At 34.9% G+C, this 18006-nt stretch overlaps 1 protein-coding gene and 3 non-coding genes across 4 annotated transcripts in view; all 4 read left to right on the top strand.

Moving 5' to 3' along the window:
* LOC131070177 (histone deacetylase HDT1) overlaps positions 1–16295 on the top strand; it is a 38664-nt gene extending 22369 nt beyond the window's left edge. Inside the window, exons 9-11 of the mRNA XM_058005714.1 lie at positions 11571–11641; positions 11734–11813; positions 15795–16295. Coding sequence (XP_057861697.1) covers positions 11571–11641; positions 11734–11813; positions 15795–15861 — 218 coding nt within the window. The 3' untranslated portion in view covers positions 15862–16295. The remainder of the gene's footprint in view (positions 1–11570; positions 11642–11733; positions 11814–15794) is intronic.
* Positions 13376–13460, top strand: LOC131070182 (small nucleolar RNA U30). The gene has a single exon (XR_009112291.1). It is a non-coding gene; the product is annotated as a small nucleolar RNA U30 (small nucleolar RNA).
* Positions 13718–13791, top strand: LOC131070181 (small nucleolar RNA U30). The gene has a single exon (XR_009112290.1). It is a non-coding gene; the product is annotated as a small nucleolar RNA U30 (small nucleolar RNA).
* On the top strand, positions 14042–14115 carry LOC131070180 (small nucleolar RNA U30). Its single transcript, XR_009112289.1, has one exon. It is a non-coding gene; the product is annotated as a small nucleolar RNA U30 (small nucleolar RNA).
* Positions 16296–18006: the final 1711 nt, after the last annotated feature.

The raw sequence follows: 18006 nt of genomic DNA, 5'->3' as shown, positions 1-18006 counted from the left end.
CAAGCCGATATGGGTTGGAAACTTGAGTTGTTTTACAAGTTTTGATATGGGTGGGAAACTTGAGTTGTTTTACAAGTTTATGTGATTTTGGTACTTGAGTTGTTTTACAAGTTTTGATATGGTTTTTGGAGAACTTGAGTTGTGTTACAAGTTGATATGAAATGATAGGTTTTTGAACTTGATGTAGATGAGCAAATTTGTTTCATGTTGTTGATGTAAATTTGATTTTGATATCTTTGTTTTGATGTGGAAACTGATATTGGATTTGTTTTGAGATTTGATATGATAATGCCCCCTCGGGAGATTGTTCATGCACACAAAGCATGAATGATCTCTTGAAAGAAGAAGAATGTTGTTTGAAAGATGGAAGAGTAGATAGTGATGGCATGCATGGGTTTGATAAGATTGATTAGATTGATGAGAGCAAGTCTTGTTTCAGGTATGACACCTCCTGTATAAGACATGGATGATCGAGCGTCTGGTTTCAAGAATGATACTACCTGTATAAGATATGGATGATTGAGCATCTGGTTTCAAGAATGATACTGCCTGTATAAGAGCTGATCAAAACATCTGGTTTCAGGAACGACATATCCTGTATAAGACATGATAGAAGATAGTTTGGAAGAATGATGAAGATAGTTTAGAAGAATGATAGAAGATATGAAAGTGAAGAAAGATTCTATGATGATGTGATAGATATGCATGCGAGGGATGCAATGATGAATGATGAATGATATTTTGAAAATGAGATGTATGATATGATATGCAACTAATTGTAAAATGATATGCAGCTAATTGTAAAATGATATGCAGCTATGTGTAAAGTGATATGCAGCTAATTGTAAAATGATATGCAGCTATGTTTTTGGAGCATCTCTCGTTCTGTATTTGCCATCTGATAGAACCATTCATTTGCTTTCTTTGTAAATATCATCACTGAGCATTGATTTTTTTAGGATATGTTGAAAATTTATACAAGAATAATGGTATAATTGAACCATAATGACCTGAGAAAAATTTACATGATATTTGATTTTGCAAGATAGCACAAGCGTCAAGGTATAATTAAACCAGGATGACCTGAGTGCGTATTGCGTAAACATACAAGAATTAATCTTTGTCCCATACAAATCCGAAATGTCCTCAGCGATATGCTACCTGATTTCTTCATAGGACAAATTTGCATGGTAAAAGACTTCACTCACAGATAGAAGACAAATAAAACATCACATTCCTTCCTTGCTTCTCTAGTCATAAGACATCCTGGAGGTGCTCAGGAGATATGATAAGCAAAAATTAACAACCATAAGTAATCATACATGCTATGGGAAATGTATTCTTGTCAATTAAAACATCTTGCAAAATAGATCTTTGTTCAGTTGAAATTAGTTCAAGTTCGTGATGTTTAGCCTTCTTGCATTGTCATTTGTTATTTGTTGGTTGTTTTGATCCTTGTTGTCTTGCTACGTTTTTGGTCTGATGTTGAAAATCTTGAAGGCGAGATGCCCCCAGCGAGGTCAGGATTTTGCCCCTTATTGTTGATACTACTTTGATATGGATATGTACACAGATCACTAAGCCATGGTGGGATATTATTTTGGATAATTGTTTCAGATAAACCAAGGATAGTGACTACACTAAGTATGTCCAAGATTGATAAGCATTTGTGAATTTTTGGTGATGTCTCAGATGGATGGATATGATATGTACAATATGATTTGTGAAACATGTATTTCCATCAATTGATAAAGATAAGGCTAACTATAATAAAATCTAGCAGTCATACTGATTGATGTCATTGTTATGATTTGGTTGATGATTGATGTATAAAAACTTATTTCTCTTGATGAATTTGGAAAAACTAAGTTGTTGTTTCTTCAACGTGATGTTACGATAGAGGTTCTTTCTTCTCAAAATAAGGGGATTAGTCATGCATGAGTGATCAATGGTTTCCTTTGATTTGTTTGGATTCAGTCGATTCCTGTTTGAGAAATTTCACCTATCAATAGCAGGGAGACTATTAGGGGAGCAATTATTTGAGGTAAAGAGCCTCTGATAATAGAGTAGGAAAGTTGCTTTAATATCTTCATTATTGGTCATCTGGACACCTTCCTCCCCGATTCTATCAATTCTTTCCTTGCATTCTTTCTGTCTCAGCATATTAAAGAAGAATTTTGAGCCCATATCCCCATTCTGCATCCAATTAAAGTCTAGATCTTATCTTAGCTCCTTGAATCTTCTAATGCTGAATACCCCTTTAAGTCTGTCCTTGGTTTGAGTTGCAATTACAGACAAATCTGTATTGTCAGGATTCATCTCAGGTAGAGCTTCCGGACATCCTTGATATCCCAATTCTTTAATAGTTTAATGTTGAGCATGAAATTATCCACTTTTCTTAGTTGGGGGACAAATATTATTAACAGTAATATGAGCCATAATAGGATGGTGGTCCGAGAGGGTAAAGGGGATCACTTTGACAGTGGATCCCTTAGTTCTTATTGATAGAAGGGTTTCTTTCCTCAAAACCTTTCACAATGGTTTTAACAAGGGAGTTCTTTTTATTAGAATAAGGGAGGGTGATTTTTTAAAACAATCCATCTAGGGCAAGGCTAATACCTCGTCACTCACTGCATCAGGGGACCACTTAAGTGCCCTAAATGTACACTTACAATGGACTAGAACTGCTTATCAATGACAACATTTGAGATTTTACATCATTAAAGAAAACAACAAACAATCCTTTTTGAATCATACGACAGAATGAAAAGTGCAAACCAAGTTTTTTAATCCAAACATTCTTTAACCATTCATCCATATACTTGTGGGTCGGACAGTTAGACATGTGAGTGGCCGGTAAGAAAATGGCGACATCTTTTAATCTAGATATTTTCATTATTAATAGCATTATTCATTTCCCAATTAGGAGAAATGGAAAGGGTAAATAAGAAGGGCCAGAAGGCTTACCTTCTCTTCCTTCGACCCCATCAATACTTACTGCGGGATAGGAAGCCCTAACTTCGAACTACGCACTATCAAAGTTGGGGATGAAAGGGAGTCGAGCATAGCTGTCTTAAATGTTCTGGCTTTCTCCACAACAATGACAAATGAAGAACTAATTGCCTCGCTCGACATTAATGAGCCCTTGTCCGGTGAACCCTCTATAATGGCACATAGACGTAGAGATAACGCAAGACAACACTACACATACAAGGAGCAATAAATGAAGGTAATTTACAACAAGATACAGGGAAGATTACTTGCGTGGAGGAGGTTATACATCCTCCTCCATGATCCAAACATGACGACCCTTCCACGGAGGATTGAAACCCTCGCTTTCGTAGTTATTGGCAGAGCCCTCAATCTCTTTATCTCTCCGAATCACACTTATCCACTCCTATTTAAAATTTTTGTTTTTCATAAGAAACTTTATATCTTTATATTGTATGTTTTAAACATGTACACTTGTTATTTAATTTTATTTTTTATTCAGTATATTACAAGTTAATATTTTTCAATATTTAAATTTGATTTATAATTGTAATATATTTATAATTTTAACATTTAAAATTTAATATATTCATTATTTGTATATTAATAATAATTAAGTTAAATTTTTAAGTATTATTTTTATTATATTTTATATATTTAAAATATTATTTTATTATTTTAATTATGATGTCTGCAAGTACTCTCGTGTCTTGGTAACTATGGTATATATATAAATATAAATATTTATATGTATAGACAACTAAAATTGATCATTACATTTGATCAATTTAATCCTTTTTTCATCTTATTCTAAATCTTATATATTAAGTAAATAATATTTTATTATTTAATTAATATTTCGTATCTTTATCATCACGTTAACCTTTTTTTTTCTAATTTCATAAGTTCTCTCCTAAGATAATTTTAATTATTTACCCATCCTTTCCAACTGCCCTTCTTTAATTTTTGTCTTCACATGTCGCATACTCCACTTTTTATTAACCCACTAATCCTCACCTCATCCACTCCCTAATCACGTGCACACTTAATCAAAGGATTAAGTGGGGTCTAATACTTTCCATTTATTTTCTCACCCACCTTGCCCTTTCTCTCATAAAATTTGCCTTGTTTGGAAAAGACTCCATGTCCTTGGATATTTGGGTATCTTGCTTCCAAAAGTTTCCAAAAGGAATTAAAAATTTCTTTGTTCCTTTTATATTGTCCCTTTGGACAAGAAGTACCTTTATGAATCTTACAAGGTACCCTCATAGCATAGTTGAACTACTCGCAACTCGGCTTGACTTGCCAAGCCCCTGGGAAGAAAACTCGGGGAAAACTCGGGAAAAACTTGGAGAAACTCGGCGAAAAACTCGGCAACGTACAAACACGCTTAATTTTTTTTATTAAAAATGCATTTTTTTGCAAAATTTAATGAAGATGCATCCAATGAGTCAATAAATGATAACACAAAAGAAACAAGCTGATTCTAGATATATTTAAATGCAAAGTGTCTACAAAGTCGCATCCTCATGAGGAATGCTGATGGCTGGAAGCAAAATAGTAAATAGTTTTTGTAAAACCAAAAGTAAATACATCATTACAAATTACAATTACAACTTCCTCTTCCCAGCTCTAGGTAAAACTAGAGGGTAACTAGAGGAGAGGTAAAACTAGAGGGTCTAGTCCTAGAAGTCTGTAGTGGGCGTGACTGTGCCTCCTCGCTTGGTATGGCTGGCTCATCCTCCATCCTGGATGAAGCTATGTCTCCACCTACTTGTGGCATTGGCAATGACTCCTCATCCTCATCCTGTTCCTCCTCAATGTCATCCAACGTGAAACCAAATCCACCCCCCTCCTCTGTAGTAGTTTGCCTCTCCAAATCAGTGTTGTCATCTTTAGAAAACAATGGAGTCTGCTTTTGTGATGTCCAATCACTGTAAGGATCTATATCATCCAAGTCAAGTGGACCACCTACTACTTCCTCTACCTTCCTTACACGCAATCGAAGATTATATTGCACAAAGACAAGGTCATTGAGGTGTTTTTGAGCTAGCTTGCTCCTCTTTTTCGTGTCGATGGCTTCAAACAAGCTCTAATTGTGCTCACAACTGGATGAACTACAAGGTTGACATAAGATTTTGAGGGCAAATTTTTTGAGATTTGGGGTATTTCCACCCCAACTTTGCCACCAAGCATCTGCAAATTAAAATTACGTTGAAAGTAGCACCCCTCACCGGGGTCTGAGGGTGAGAAAAAGAAGGGTAGAGAGATAGGCCTAGATCTTGGTGGAGATCTACAAACAGACAATATTTGAAATTTCATCATTCATACTCATAGTTTCAAACTTTCAACTCTAAAATGTATAATACCAAGATTTCTTCAATGCTAATTATGTTGTTATTTGGACTTGGAGCATAATCAGACTCAAAGGTTAAATTTTCCCTACTTCCATCAGCGCAGTTTCCCCCTATATTTTTCGACGGGGGTTTGGGGGCAACGCCCCCAAGTTGGGGTCAAGGGGCATCGTCCCTTGCGGGGTCACTTATACTTGAATGTTATATTTCATGTGTATATTCTGTTGAAGAGAATGAAACTGACCTGAAAAAACAAAAAATGATAATTTTTTGACATGTTTGGGCCTCTTTTTTTAGTCTAGCCAAGTTTTTAAAGAAGTTTTTTCTGCGAGTTAAAGTCAAAAAAACTTGTAGAGCTCAAAAACTACATGTTTGGGCCTCTTTTTTTAGTCTAGCCGAGTTTTTAAGGAAGTTTTTTCTGCGAGTTAAAGTAAAAAAAACTCGTAGAGCTCAAAAACTCGGCTATCATTCATCCTCGTGCCTCTTAGCACAATCTCATGCTTCGAGACAACCCTTTCCATCCTAACCATTGAACTTCATCCTCTAATTCTAGCCATCCATTTTCATCTTACCCCCCAAATCTATTTATCTCCTTAACATAGCCATTTTTATCACCCATATTCCATGAAAGCGTCATTATTTTGCTGGATTTTTGAGTGAGCACATATAAAACTGATCATAGGGGCAGATCACACAAAGGGAAATCTAATTTTGTTTTTGTTAAATTCTATGTTTGTTTGGATTTTGTAGGCCTAATTTGAGTGTTTGCTTGTTATTGTGTTTGTTTGATTTTTATCGTTAAAAGTGTTCACTTGGAACACATTTTCATGCACACAATATGTGTTTGCATTACACTTTACTGATTGAATATTAAGATTTGAAGTCATATACACACATTTATTTATGTGTATCAGCATTACACTTTAAAGATTGAATTATTAAGATTCAAAACCAGAGATCACAAACATCTTCAATAGTGAAAAGTATTGAAACAAGAGTAATGAGACTTGCTACGACTCGGACTCGGCCGAGTTTGGGTGAGATTTGTCGAGTCTGAGCTAGTTCCATCTCCTAGACTCGACTAGACAAATTTCTTTTATTAAATCTTAAAATTTAAATATTTTCTTGGTTTATGACATGCACTCGTACTTTCAAGTTGAAAAAAGGCATTTTTAAATTGTTTTGTGGGCCCCTACCTCCTAGGTCACCCTTAAAGTCATTAGGCAAAAGATTTTGAATCATTTGATCATTTGTATGAGCAAAAAAAGTGGAGCAGCAAGAGGGTTTGCAGCAAGCAGCCATTGAAAGAGGAGAAGCAGCAAGATACAAGGAAAAGAGGTTGAATCTATGGTGGGATGTTGATCTTGAAGATGTGGCCTAGGTTGATGATGAGGAGACACCAAAGGGATTGGTTGGGATTTCGACGATTGAGGTGGACATGGACAAATGACAGTGATAGAGACTCAAAGGAGGACTCTTCTTTTGATTCAGTGTTAGGAGATGCAGATTAGGGGCAACGATGTACTTTGTTTTTTTTGTATTTTTATATCATAATTGAAAATGAAACTATATGGCATTTGGCATTTTGTATGTTATATTTTTAATATCACATGCATATTGACATGAATTCTGAATTATAAATGAATATTGAGTATTGACAATGAATTTTGAACACAAATGTTGTATGTTAAAACTTGAAGGTTTTATTATGTTTTCATAAGCATGCTATATACATGTTTTCATATGAATATAATGTATATATCATAGTTTTAAAACTCGTGGGACTCGCCATGGACTTGCCAAGACTCGCGAGTCTATTGGCGGGCCGAATTGACTCGCCACACGAGCTGAGTCTTGGCAAGTTTTTTGAGTGGACTCGTGTGAGTCTTTCACTTGGACTCGTGCCATTAATTGAACATGCCTAGCCACGATTTTAAGTGTTTTTTTTATTTACTTTTTTCACTCATTTGGCATTGTTGCTTGCTGAAAATAGCCTCATTCTCTTCATCATAATATATACATGAAATATAACATTTAAGTAATACTTTAAGTTATATTTCATGTATATATTGGTAGGATGTTTGAGAGTGGTTTCAGATCTCTAGGAGTTATAATGCAAATTCTAGGTTTTAGAAGATCTTTTAAATTTTCAGACTTGGTCAAATTTCAGTAATTAGTAGGCTTCTATTAGCACTCTCTCTCTCTCTCTCTCTCTCTCTCTCTCTCACTCTATCTCACTCACTTTATCTGCCCCAAATTTTAGACCTATGCATCTCCCTATCACTCTTCCTCTATCCCCTCTCTCTACCACTCTCTATCTTATTCTCTGCTCTCTCCCCCAAGATCTAGACCTATCTCTCTACCCCTCTCTCTCTCTCACCCTTAGACCCCAGTAAGTGGTGCTACCCTCAACCTAATTTTGGCGAGTTGGAGAACCCACATCAGACTCCTAGAACTAGAACTAGAAGGTCTAGTTCTATCTCTCTCTTGGTTTTCACTAGAGCTGGAAAGAGGAAGATGTAGTCTTCTCTTTAGTTTGTTCATTGTTGTTTTTCACATTTGGACATCATTATATGTAAATTTGTATACATTTTAAAGTTTGAAACTAGGAGTATAAATGATTAATTTCAAATATTGAGTGTTCGTAGATCATATGACATGTGTAATGTTTCAATTATGGTTCTTATGTTCTCTAAATGCATTAATTTCTTTATGTTTTTTTTGTAAAACTACAGTTTTTTTTTGTCGAGTCCTTGCTGAGTCTTTCGTGAGTCCGGTTTTTTGGTTTGCCGAGTTCGTGGCGAGTCCGAGTTTTAAAACTTTGATATATATGCATTCTTTATCTATGTTTTTGTATGGATGTTTAAAAATTCCTCGTATATTTAAAGTTTTCCTTATATAGCCATCCCCTTTGCCATTTTCTAGTAGTTCCCAAAATTGGCAAAAACAAATTGCCACCTTGTAAACCCGTCCTCCCATCCCCATCCTGAAAACTCAGGGTAATGTAGATTAATTTCACCAAGAAAAAAAATAACACTCCTATTACCAGGATGATAACTGCAAGGTATGACAAACATGAGGTTGATGCCATCAACGCCAAGGGATATGATTGGAGCAATGATATACTAAGGTTGATGCGATCAACGCCAAGGGATATGATTGGAGCAACGATATACTAACTTGGTAGACCATAAGTCAATCAAAGTAAAAGACAAGCAGTGCACTCTACATAGGTGAAATTGCCAACTTTTGACAATTGAGACACCAACACCAAACCAATCAACTTTGCATGTTCAAACATCGAAAGACAAACAAATTTCTACGACAGTAGTCGCATCTCCAAAAGCACATGCAATACTAGTGGTGTGTGTTTTTAACTTTTTTCGGTAATGATGATATGATATACTGTCCATCTCGATCTGTTGCCCTCTCCTTAATAATGATCTCCTGCCTCGATTGGGAGGGGGAACTAAACTGTCCTACATACTCCTCATTCATCAACAAGGTATTAGTACATCCACTTTGTAATCACATAAATATTGAAATAAGCAAAAATAAAATTGATGATCAATTCATAAGAATGAATGAGATATTACAGATCATATTAATTTCTTCCATCATTTAAAATTGATCTTGATATTTTACGTACACATGGATATATTTCAAAATGATCACATCATAGAAACTCTATCTATTCAAAAATTTCATAAGAAAATCACAACTTTAATTGCATGATCTAATATCAGAGAATAAGTTAAAAAAAAATAATTTTATTTAATTAATTTAAAAGTGAGGTGTAAATATATAGCTACATTACTTTTCCATGAGGGCGCTTTTGTGCCCTTAGCATCAAATTATTTTCCCTTATGTCTATTTTCTTCATGACCGTCTTCAGCCTCCACTGCTGAACAACATTTGCTTGGCATAATAAAAGTGAAAACTAGTGAGGATAAGGACTGACACTCGATGGATAGAATATTCATAGGGAATAATACCATGATCTTGAGATAAGTAAGTAAAGCACTTTGTGGGAAAGTGCTACGCACCTCACTTCAAAGGTTGCAAAAAAAGGGCTCATAGGTTTAAACTATAAAAGTTTAAAGCATCAGCACAAAAGTCATACCTGTAGATGGGCAATTAGCCCTTACTAACTGGTGAAGCTTACAGACAATGTTTTTATTTTTGAATTTAGATAATCTGCTTCCATCGGAATCACAAAATAAACAAAATTAAAATACTTGCTAATGACTCCTAAGTTCTAAGTTCTAACCACTAAGTTATGATTGTTGTAGAAATATAAATGCACTCGTCCTTTCATATAAACTGTGATCTTTTTGGCTGTCACTAACAAGGGAATAACAAAAGTTATGTCTCCCACTAAACATTGCAAATCATCCAATCTTCATGTCATCAACAAGCTGGGCAAGTGGAGCAGATGTTCTGGCTATCTGGTCAATCACTCCCGTTATTAGAATTAGTAAGGTGATTGTCATTTGAACACATTCACCTTTAGGGAGTTTGGAAAAACATGTTAGAGAATTCAGATGTATTTTTGCTCCTTGAATGGTTAGTTGGTTTCTCTACTCAACTTAGTTTAGACTCTAGGCAACAAGGGCAGCCACACACTAACTGGCCACTTTCTATGTCTGGAAGATGATTGGCTAGGATGTCTAGGCAAGGCGTACCAGGAGAACTACATAGCATCCTCAAATTGTTTGGCGAGACTTCTTAGCTCTGATTCTGACAAGAGCATTGTTCTCCACAGGGTTTATCCCTGAATCTTAACAGCAGTTTTCTCCTAACATAGGACCCCTTTTCACATAATCATTTTGTATGTTATGGCTGTGTATAATTAATCATTTGTTTAGGCTCTAAGGTTTACCTATTTTGGTTGTATCACTTTTATTTGGTTTATTTTGCTTTCTAGGTCCGATTCAGTAAATCTAATTTAACCCAATTTGGTTATCTCTCTTTTATTTAGATTATATTGCTTTGTAGGTCTAATTCTAGTACTAGTTTTAAATTCTGTTGGTGTCATTTTAGCACTCATTTACTAGAGTTGCGTGCTGTACAATTTTGTACTTATCATATAATTTGGTAATTTGTGAACACTCAATTCTGTTCTAGATACAGCAATTGAGGATAACTCAAATTATTAGTTATGGAGGATCTGGGTGATTCAAAGTTCGCCGGTTTGGGGTTTAGGTTTGCTGGTACAATGATTTTTTACTGGGATGACATGCCTGGGTTTGAAAGCATCAATATAATTGCATGGTTTATTACGGGGTTTTTACATTTGATATTTTTAAAATTTTTTTTAATGCCATTTTGAGGGCCCAGTTTCTGTGAGTTTGCCTGAGTATGACAATGGTGGACTTCCAGGGAATCTGTTCCTTCACCCTGACCAAGGCCCAAAACTTTCTTGGGTTGGGTATCTAGGCTGGGGGGTGAGGGGCAAACCTGGAAGCGGAGGAGTAACCTCTGGACATTGATGGTCCTGTCCAGAATCTTTTGTTTTTTTAAATTTAGTTATTGTGTGTTTAGAGACTACATCTATTATCATATTATATAAGCTTTTTAATGGATGCACTAAGAGATGGTAACTGACCTTTAGAGGTGGATAATGCTATGCTATTTATGTTATTGTAATTTATTGGAATCACACCCATGTGTGCCTAAAATTATTTGAGAACTTGGCCCTTTGGATACCAAATAATGCCACCTGATCTAACATCTTTTGGCAATTTAGTGGCACCACTTAACTTTACCCTGGTTGAATTCTGGATGAACTCAATATTTAATCAGAATTATCAGGGTCATTGAGAGTGTATTTTGTTCAGACTGTTCTTATACTTGAGATAAGCACTATGATGTTAAGTCTTTTTATCAATTTCCATTCTTAACCAATGCTGTAAAACAAAAAGATACATTTTCAATCATGTGATGATATATCCTCTTCAATTTGTAGTGGCATTCTTCAATTTTATCTGACATTCTTCGGTTTGGTATTTAAATATCCTTAATGGTTAGATCTAGATGCAGTTTTTAGAGAAGTTCTATGAAGTAAATTTTTTATTTCTGTTATCATCAGTGCCCCATGCAGACAGTCTTTTTTGTATTTGATTTGAGAAGTGTTACTGGCAAGCCACGTGTTTTTGTATTATATATTTATTTTTTGATTTTGGGTATCTTGTTTTCTTATTTTATGAAATGCTTATTTAATAGGTACTGATGGAGGTAAGAAGGATCAGAAAGTACAGACACCTAAAGCAAAAGGCACACCAGGTCCCAAAGAGGTAGAATTTTTGCATTTGGGTGAGAATTATGTAAGCTGTGCCATAGCTAGTTTGTCTTTCTCAATGATATTCACATGCTGCATTTTGTGCAGCCACCCAAGACCCCTGTAACACCTGGTTCAGCAGGTTCAGTGAAGAAAATTGGTGCCCATCTTTGTGCCAGTTGCTCAAGGTGGGTTATATTTGGTTTCATTGGATTTATGTTACTGAAAATCTTGTTTATGGAAGTTCATTGTTATTTAGATAATCTTTTTGATCAAGTAGTATCAATATAATGCTTGATTTAATTGTATTTATTTCTTTTTAAAAGAACTATAAAAATATTTTTAATTTTTATTTTTCACATCCTCTTGGGTTGTTTAGTGCATTAAGTTTTTCCAGGTAAGCTACAATGAACATGGTATCATACTTGCTTCTCCGGGTTGAGGTCCCTAAAAACCTTGTAATCTTGACGAAGAATTTTGCCCCTCAAGGCATAGACATGTCGATAAAACTCTAAGTAGCACCTGACTAGGCCAAACAAACAGAATTGCAAAAGAATTTCAAAGAGATTACTTTGAATTAGGACATGAGAATAATGTGCCCCATTTCATCATGGAAGCATTCATGACGTAGTCCATAAAATGAGTGATTAAAGTTAATAAAATTATGTATCTGTGCATGGGAAATTCAGGCGAGATGTTGAAATCTCGTCTTTTTGATTTAACAACTGTATGTAAACTACTTAAAATTGTTGTGTATGTCATATGTTTTCTTCTTTCCCCATTATTTTAGATGTGGAAGTTGATACTGACATCAAATTAGTTCAGAGATTACACTGACCCTCCAAATTACAAGTTTAGTGAGAGCTTTGTTAGCATTCTCCTTGTATTATTAGAACTAAGGATGTTGACATTTTATTATTTGACCTTTCCTGCAACAAATAAGGAATCTTCATATCATGCAAAGCAACAAAGTATTGTCTTGCATGATGGGAAGTTAAGCATCTGAAAGTGCATTTATTTAACAAATTGTACAACAAAGCTATGAAACCATTTTAGAGCTAAGCTCTTTTTAAGGCTGTCTTCCCATTATGCTGTATCATTAAAGCTAAATACCCTGGACCTTATGATCTCTTCAACAGGTAGCCTTGCAGGATATATTTGACTGAAACTGGAGTTCTCTTTGACCTGAAACAATGGTGGAGACCAAAAGTCCATGACATAACTATTATGAGTCACTGGTCCTGATATGGATGATATTTCTGTTTGATCACTGTTAAAATGAAATGTAAAGAAGTTGCTGTGATGAATTATGTTCAGATGTTGTGCAGCCTTTTTGATAACCACAATTATTTATCTGATTCTATTTCAAATGTTTCATAGATTGTGTTGTATGTGCACAAAAATGTCTGTGTGCGTTTGTGTTTGTATATGTTCATTTGTTTGTTTGTCAATGGATACAGAAATCCACAGTGCAATTGCCTGTGTGTTAAGAGGCAACTTCTTCCAGAGGAGGTTGTGGATATTATTAATATATATACTTGGGTTTTTATAGAGGCATTTACTAATGCTATTTTTTCTTGTTATATACACCTCTATCTACAGTAGCTTGCTACTTTATGGCAATGCTACTAACTGGATATACTTGGGTTTTTATAGAGGCATTTACTAATGCTATTTTTTCTTGTTATATACACCTCTATCTACAGTAGCTTGCTACTTTATGGCAATGCTACTAACTGGCCCAGATGGATGTATTGAAGGTGCTATAATGAGTTCTCTCGTTAATCTGAATGATGATATATGAGGATAAATAAATCCATTCAAAATATCTGAGCTCCTTCTAAGCTTCTCTATATTCCAGTAACTATTCAACATATTGCCTCTTTCTAGATTGCATTATTCCATGTGGAATGTTTGATGTATGATTTCTTCCTGCGGAGGTGGTTGCAGATAATGTTATATATGCTTGGGTTTTAAGTTTTAACTGAGGCATTTATCAATGATATTTTTTGTTATCATAGACACCCACATTGATAGTAGCTTGCCACTTTACGGCAATGCTACTGACTGGCTCCAATGGATGTATCGAAGGTGCTGTGATGAGTTCTCTCGTTAATCTGAACAATGTTAAATGAGGAGAAATAAATCCTTTCAAAATATCTGAGCTCCTTCTAAGCTTCTATATATTCCAGTAACTATTCAACATATTGCCTCTTTCTAGATTGCATTATTTCATGTGGAATGTTTGATGTATGATTTCTTCCTGTGGAGGTGGTTGCAGATAATGTTATATATGCTTGGGTTTTAACTGAGGCATTTATCAATGATATTTTTTGTTATCATAGACACCCACATTGATAGTAGCTTGCCACTTTACGGCAATGCTACTGACTGGCTCCAATGGATGTATCAAAGGTGCTGTGATGAGTTCTCTCGTTAATCTGAACAATGTTAAATGAGGATAAATAAATCCATTCAAAAACTCTGAGCTCCTTCTAAACTTCTATTCAATCCAGTAAACATGTCGTCATCTTGCTTCCTTCTAGATTACGCTTCTCCATGCGGTCTGTTTGATGTATGATTTTGTTTCATGTGAATGTTAATTGTATCTGGTTGCATGTAATGTATAGAAATGACTCTGATGAACTCTCTCATTAATTGGGAAAAAATGTTCTATGAAGATAAATAAAATCCATGTAACATTTCTGTGAGCTCCTTAATTTCTGACAACTTTTCGCTTAGTCAAGCAAGTTTATCAAAGGTTTGATGGAAAGAGTATTAATTTTTGAGTGGGTTTTGGTTTGCCCGGGGTTTATTGTAGATGGATGGTGTGCTGTGATTAGCTCTCTTATTAATTTGAAAGACGTCCTATGTGGATAAACAAAATTGTTTGAACAAATCTGAGCTCCTTAGCTTTTCTACAAGGGACAAATAAATTCTACTGGAACAAGCAAAATGCATTCAACTGGCTCCAAGCTTCATGGTTAAAAGCGGAGACTGTTAAACAAAGTAACATAAAGCTCCTCCTTAGCATCTTTACTGCTAGTTCATTTTTAATATGGAATTGTTTTTTTGTGTGGATAAATTAATTGCAATAAACTGTTTGATGAGGAGTAGGCTTAATCTTTTCTGTTCCATTTTCCCTCGAGGCAAATTCTAAATAGATGTACAGAAGGTGCTGTGATAAGTTGTCTTGGTAATCTGAATAAAGCTCTTTGAGGATGGATGAAATCCTTCCAAAAAAGTCTTTTCTTCTTGAGTAACGATGTTGATCTTGCTGAACAGCAGTTTAAAGGTACAATTCAGTTTAAGACAACTTAGTTAAATCTGAACTTGTCAACTAGTTAAATCTAAGCTCCTTACATCGTGACTAAATAATGAGATGTTACCAAGCTTTTGTCTTTTTGCCATATGCCTGCGTATGATTTACTGTGCATTTATTAATTTGCAGTTGACATGAGTAAATGTTCCATAGGCATTAGATCTGACAATATTTTAAAATTGCAAACTGCTGAATTTTGTCTAGCTGTATGATTTGAAATTTTGTTCAAGTTTGATATAAAGGTGCAGTGTTTGTGCCAAATTGACAATTGCTTTTCCATATCTCGACCTTTTCATTTGACTGTTAGTGCATGCTATTTTGTATTAAAAGCTTCGAAGACATGCAAATTTGGCCAATTTGTAGAATGGATAGGAAGACAGCGTAAATCAGTTATGTTTCTCAAGCTTAAATTTGTGTCTTAAGGGCTGTATTTGCTACTTGTAAAATGCTTTTTTCTTTGATGTTATTGTTTTATTTGTATGCTGTTCTTTTCTTGATAAGGTTTCTGTTAAAGGTGCAGCGTTTCTGCCAAATTGGAAATTGTTTTTCCATATCACGACCTTATCATTTGACTGTGAATGCATATGCTATTTTCATTACAAGCTTCAAAGACATGCAAATTTGGCTAATTTGTAGAATGGATAGGAAGGCAGTGTAAAATAGTTATGTTTCTCAAGCTTAAATTTTTGTCTCAAGGGCTGTATTTGCTACTTAAATTTGTAAAATACTTTATCTTGGATGTTACTGTTTTATTATGCTGTTCTTTTCTCGATAAGGTTTCTGTTATTTTTTGAAACGTGTTACTGTTTTTTGTATCCAAATGATCTAATTCGTGTTATTTTAACAGGAATTTTGTCACAGAATCTGCCTTGTCACAACATAATGCTGCTAAGCATGGTGGAAAGCAAGGTTGATAAGAATGCTTTGTCACCAACCATTTATGGGTATTTTGTAGATTGCAAGGATGAGTTGTAACTGTGTGGATATGCGGGATGTTTATGTGGCTATTTGAAGATCCAAGACACATGGAAGCAACTGAAATTCTGTTTTATAGCTATCGTGTTAATGGAACAACAGTTGAGCTGGAGGGCTGCCTCAAATTAGTTATGATATTCTATACTAGATGCCATAGTTGTGAAGATGGGTGTTGTATATTTGAATATTCGAGCAATTTTTTGTCATGTTATGAATTTATATAAAAACCAAATTATCTGAATTCATCAGTATGGCTTTGGTAGCCTGTTATGAAAGTTGTTACTGGCCTGTGATTCAGAGTTTTTACAAAGACTATACATTTGCTAAAAGTATGCTAAACTAGTTTGCAATCAAAATATTTCAGTTACTGGCATGGCTATGTAATTCTTTTTGGCTGCATGAGATGCTGAAATTGTGTCCTGCTAAGATTACATTTAATGTCCGATAACGACAGATCCCTGTTATTTTCTCTGTTAGTTCACATTAGTTTGTCAGATGACCATACATTTCCTCTTAATTAGAAAGAATTATGATCGTGACCGACTCTGTTGACTCATACCTACCTGGAATTTTATTTTGTTCTTTTAACACTATTGCACCCCCATACACCTCCTTTAAAGACCACCAAACAACAAAAAATGATTTTTCACCAAAACCAACACTCTGCTGTTCCCAGTGATTCCTTCCCCTCTATAAACAACATAACTAGGGACAGATGCACTGTCTACTGAGGATTGCCAACAGTTTACTACCAAATCCTAGTACTACTTACCAAAAAATATGAAGGTGCTCGAGGTGGCTTAGCAATCCGGATCTCTTCAAGCAATTGACCTGCTATGTAAATAATCTCAGTAGAAAACATTGGAATGCAAGTTGTTCCCTAACTGAGGCTTCCTGCTTCATTTCTCCCATGTAGAAAAACTGTCAAATCCCCTGGTTTAAAAGCATTATTTAGGTGGAATTTTTAATCTTTTGTGATTCAATTGTTATGAGTGGGAGTTTCTTACATTTAATTAGGTATGTTATATAATCCTAATTTCTCGTAGAAACAGTTCTAGTGTCCACTACATATTCATTTTTTGATGCCTTTTTTAAGGTATCTGCTTTGCCTTTCGTTTACTCTCATTTTATGATCAACTTATGCCCCTTCTGAATATTGAGCTAATCTACAATGTTAGATGGGATTGAAGTTGAGATCGTTAGGAAAATCAACTACACATTCATATACTCATATATTTTCTTCAATCTAGTGTAGTTTGTAGATATTGTTCTAGAAAGATGCAGGCTATGATAGGGTTTGAATGATATAGATTATAGAATGTCATTTGTCTTGGGCCTTTGTTGCTCGTAACGTAAAAGTCTTTCTAGTTTAGTTCATGGCTGCCTTTGTATAGGAGAGTTGGTGTTGTTATAACTTATTCTATTACTAAAATAAAAAATAAAGCTCTGAACGATAATTCCTAGGCTGTAGAGGGTGCTAATTTAGTGAACAGTGTAACTTTTGGTGTTATACTTTAGTTTTGAGCTTATGCAATAGCAAAATATGCTCGATATTGAGATGTAAGAGCAAATTTAACCGTTAGTTTCCTTATGGGGTATTTACTTCTTGGTGTTTGATTGCTCAATTTATTAAAGAGAGCTCAACTATTGAATTTCATGCCCTCTGCTAACATCAAGTTTGGCAATGGCAGGCCAAAATGTAACTAGAGAAAAGATGCATATAAAATTTCATGCATTGTGTCAGCAAAATAATTAGGTGAGAGGATCCAGTAATTGAGTACCCTAACTTTGCGCTTTTCAAACTTTTTCCATTTTTTTACAGCAGCTTACATGGCAATCCCCTTGCTTATAACTAAGAGTTGCATTATCAAATATGATGTCACATCAACATGCTTTTTGTCAAGGTATCAAAAAAGTGCAAAAAGGTGATTTATACTTGTGCACTAAGTCCTGTTACATTTTCAATCAGTTACGGGTAGTTATAATCAGCAATAACAACTTTAAAGTCACAACTATAGGTGCAATTTTGTCAAAAATAGTGGGCATTAAATCAACAAGTGCTATCACAATTGGAACATGCTCAA

The sequence above is a fragment of the Cryptomeria japonica genome, chromosome 4 (assembly GCF_030272615.1).
Source record: "Cryptomeria japonica chromosome 4, Sugi_1.0, whole genome shotgun sequence".
Taxonomy (NCBI): domain Eukaryota; kingdom Viridiplantae; phylum Streptophyta; class Pinopsida; order Cupressales; family Cupressaceae; genus Cryptomeria; species Cryptomeria japonica.
Note: the sequence above shows the minus strand (reverse complement) of the source record. Positions and strands in the feature narration are given on the sequence as shown.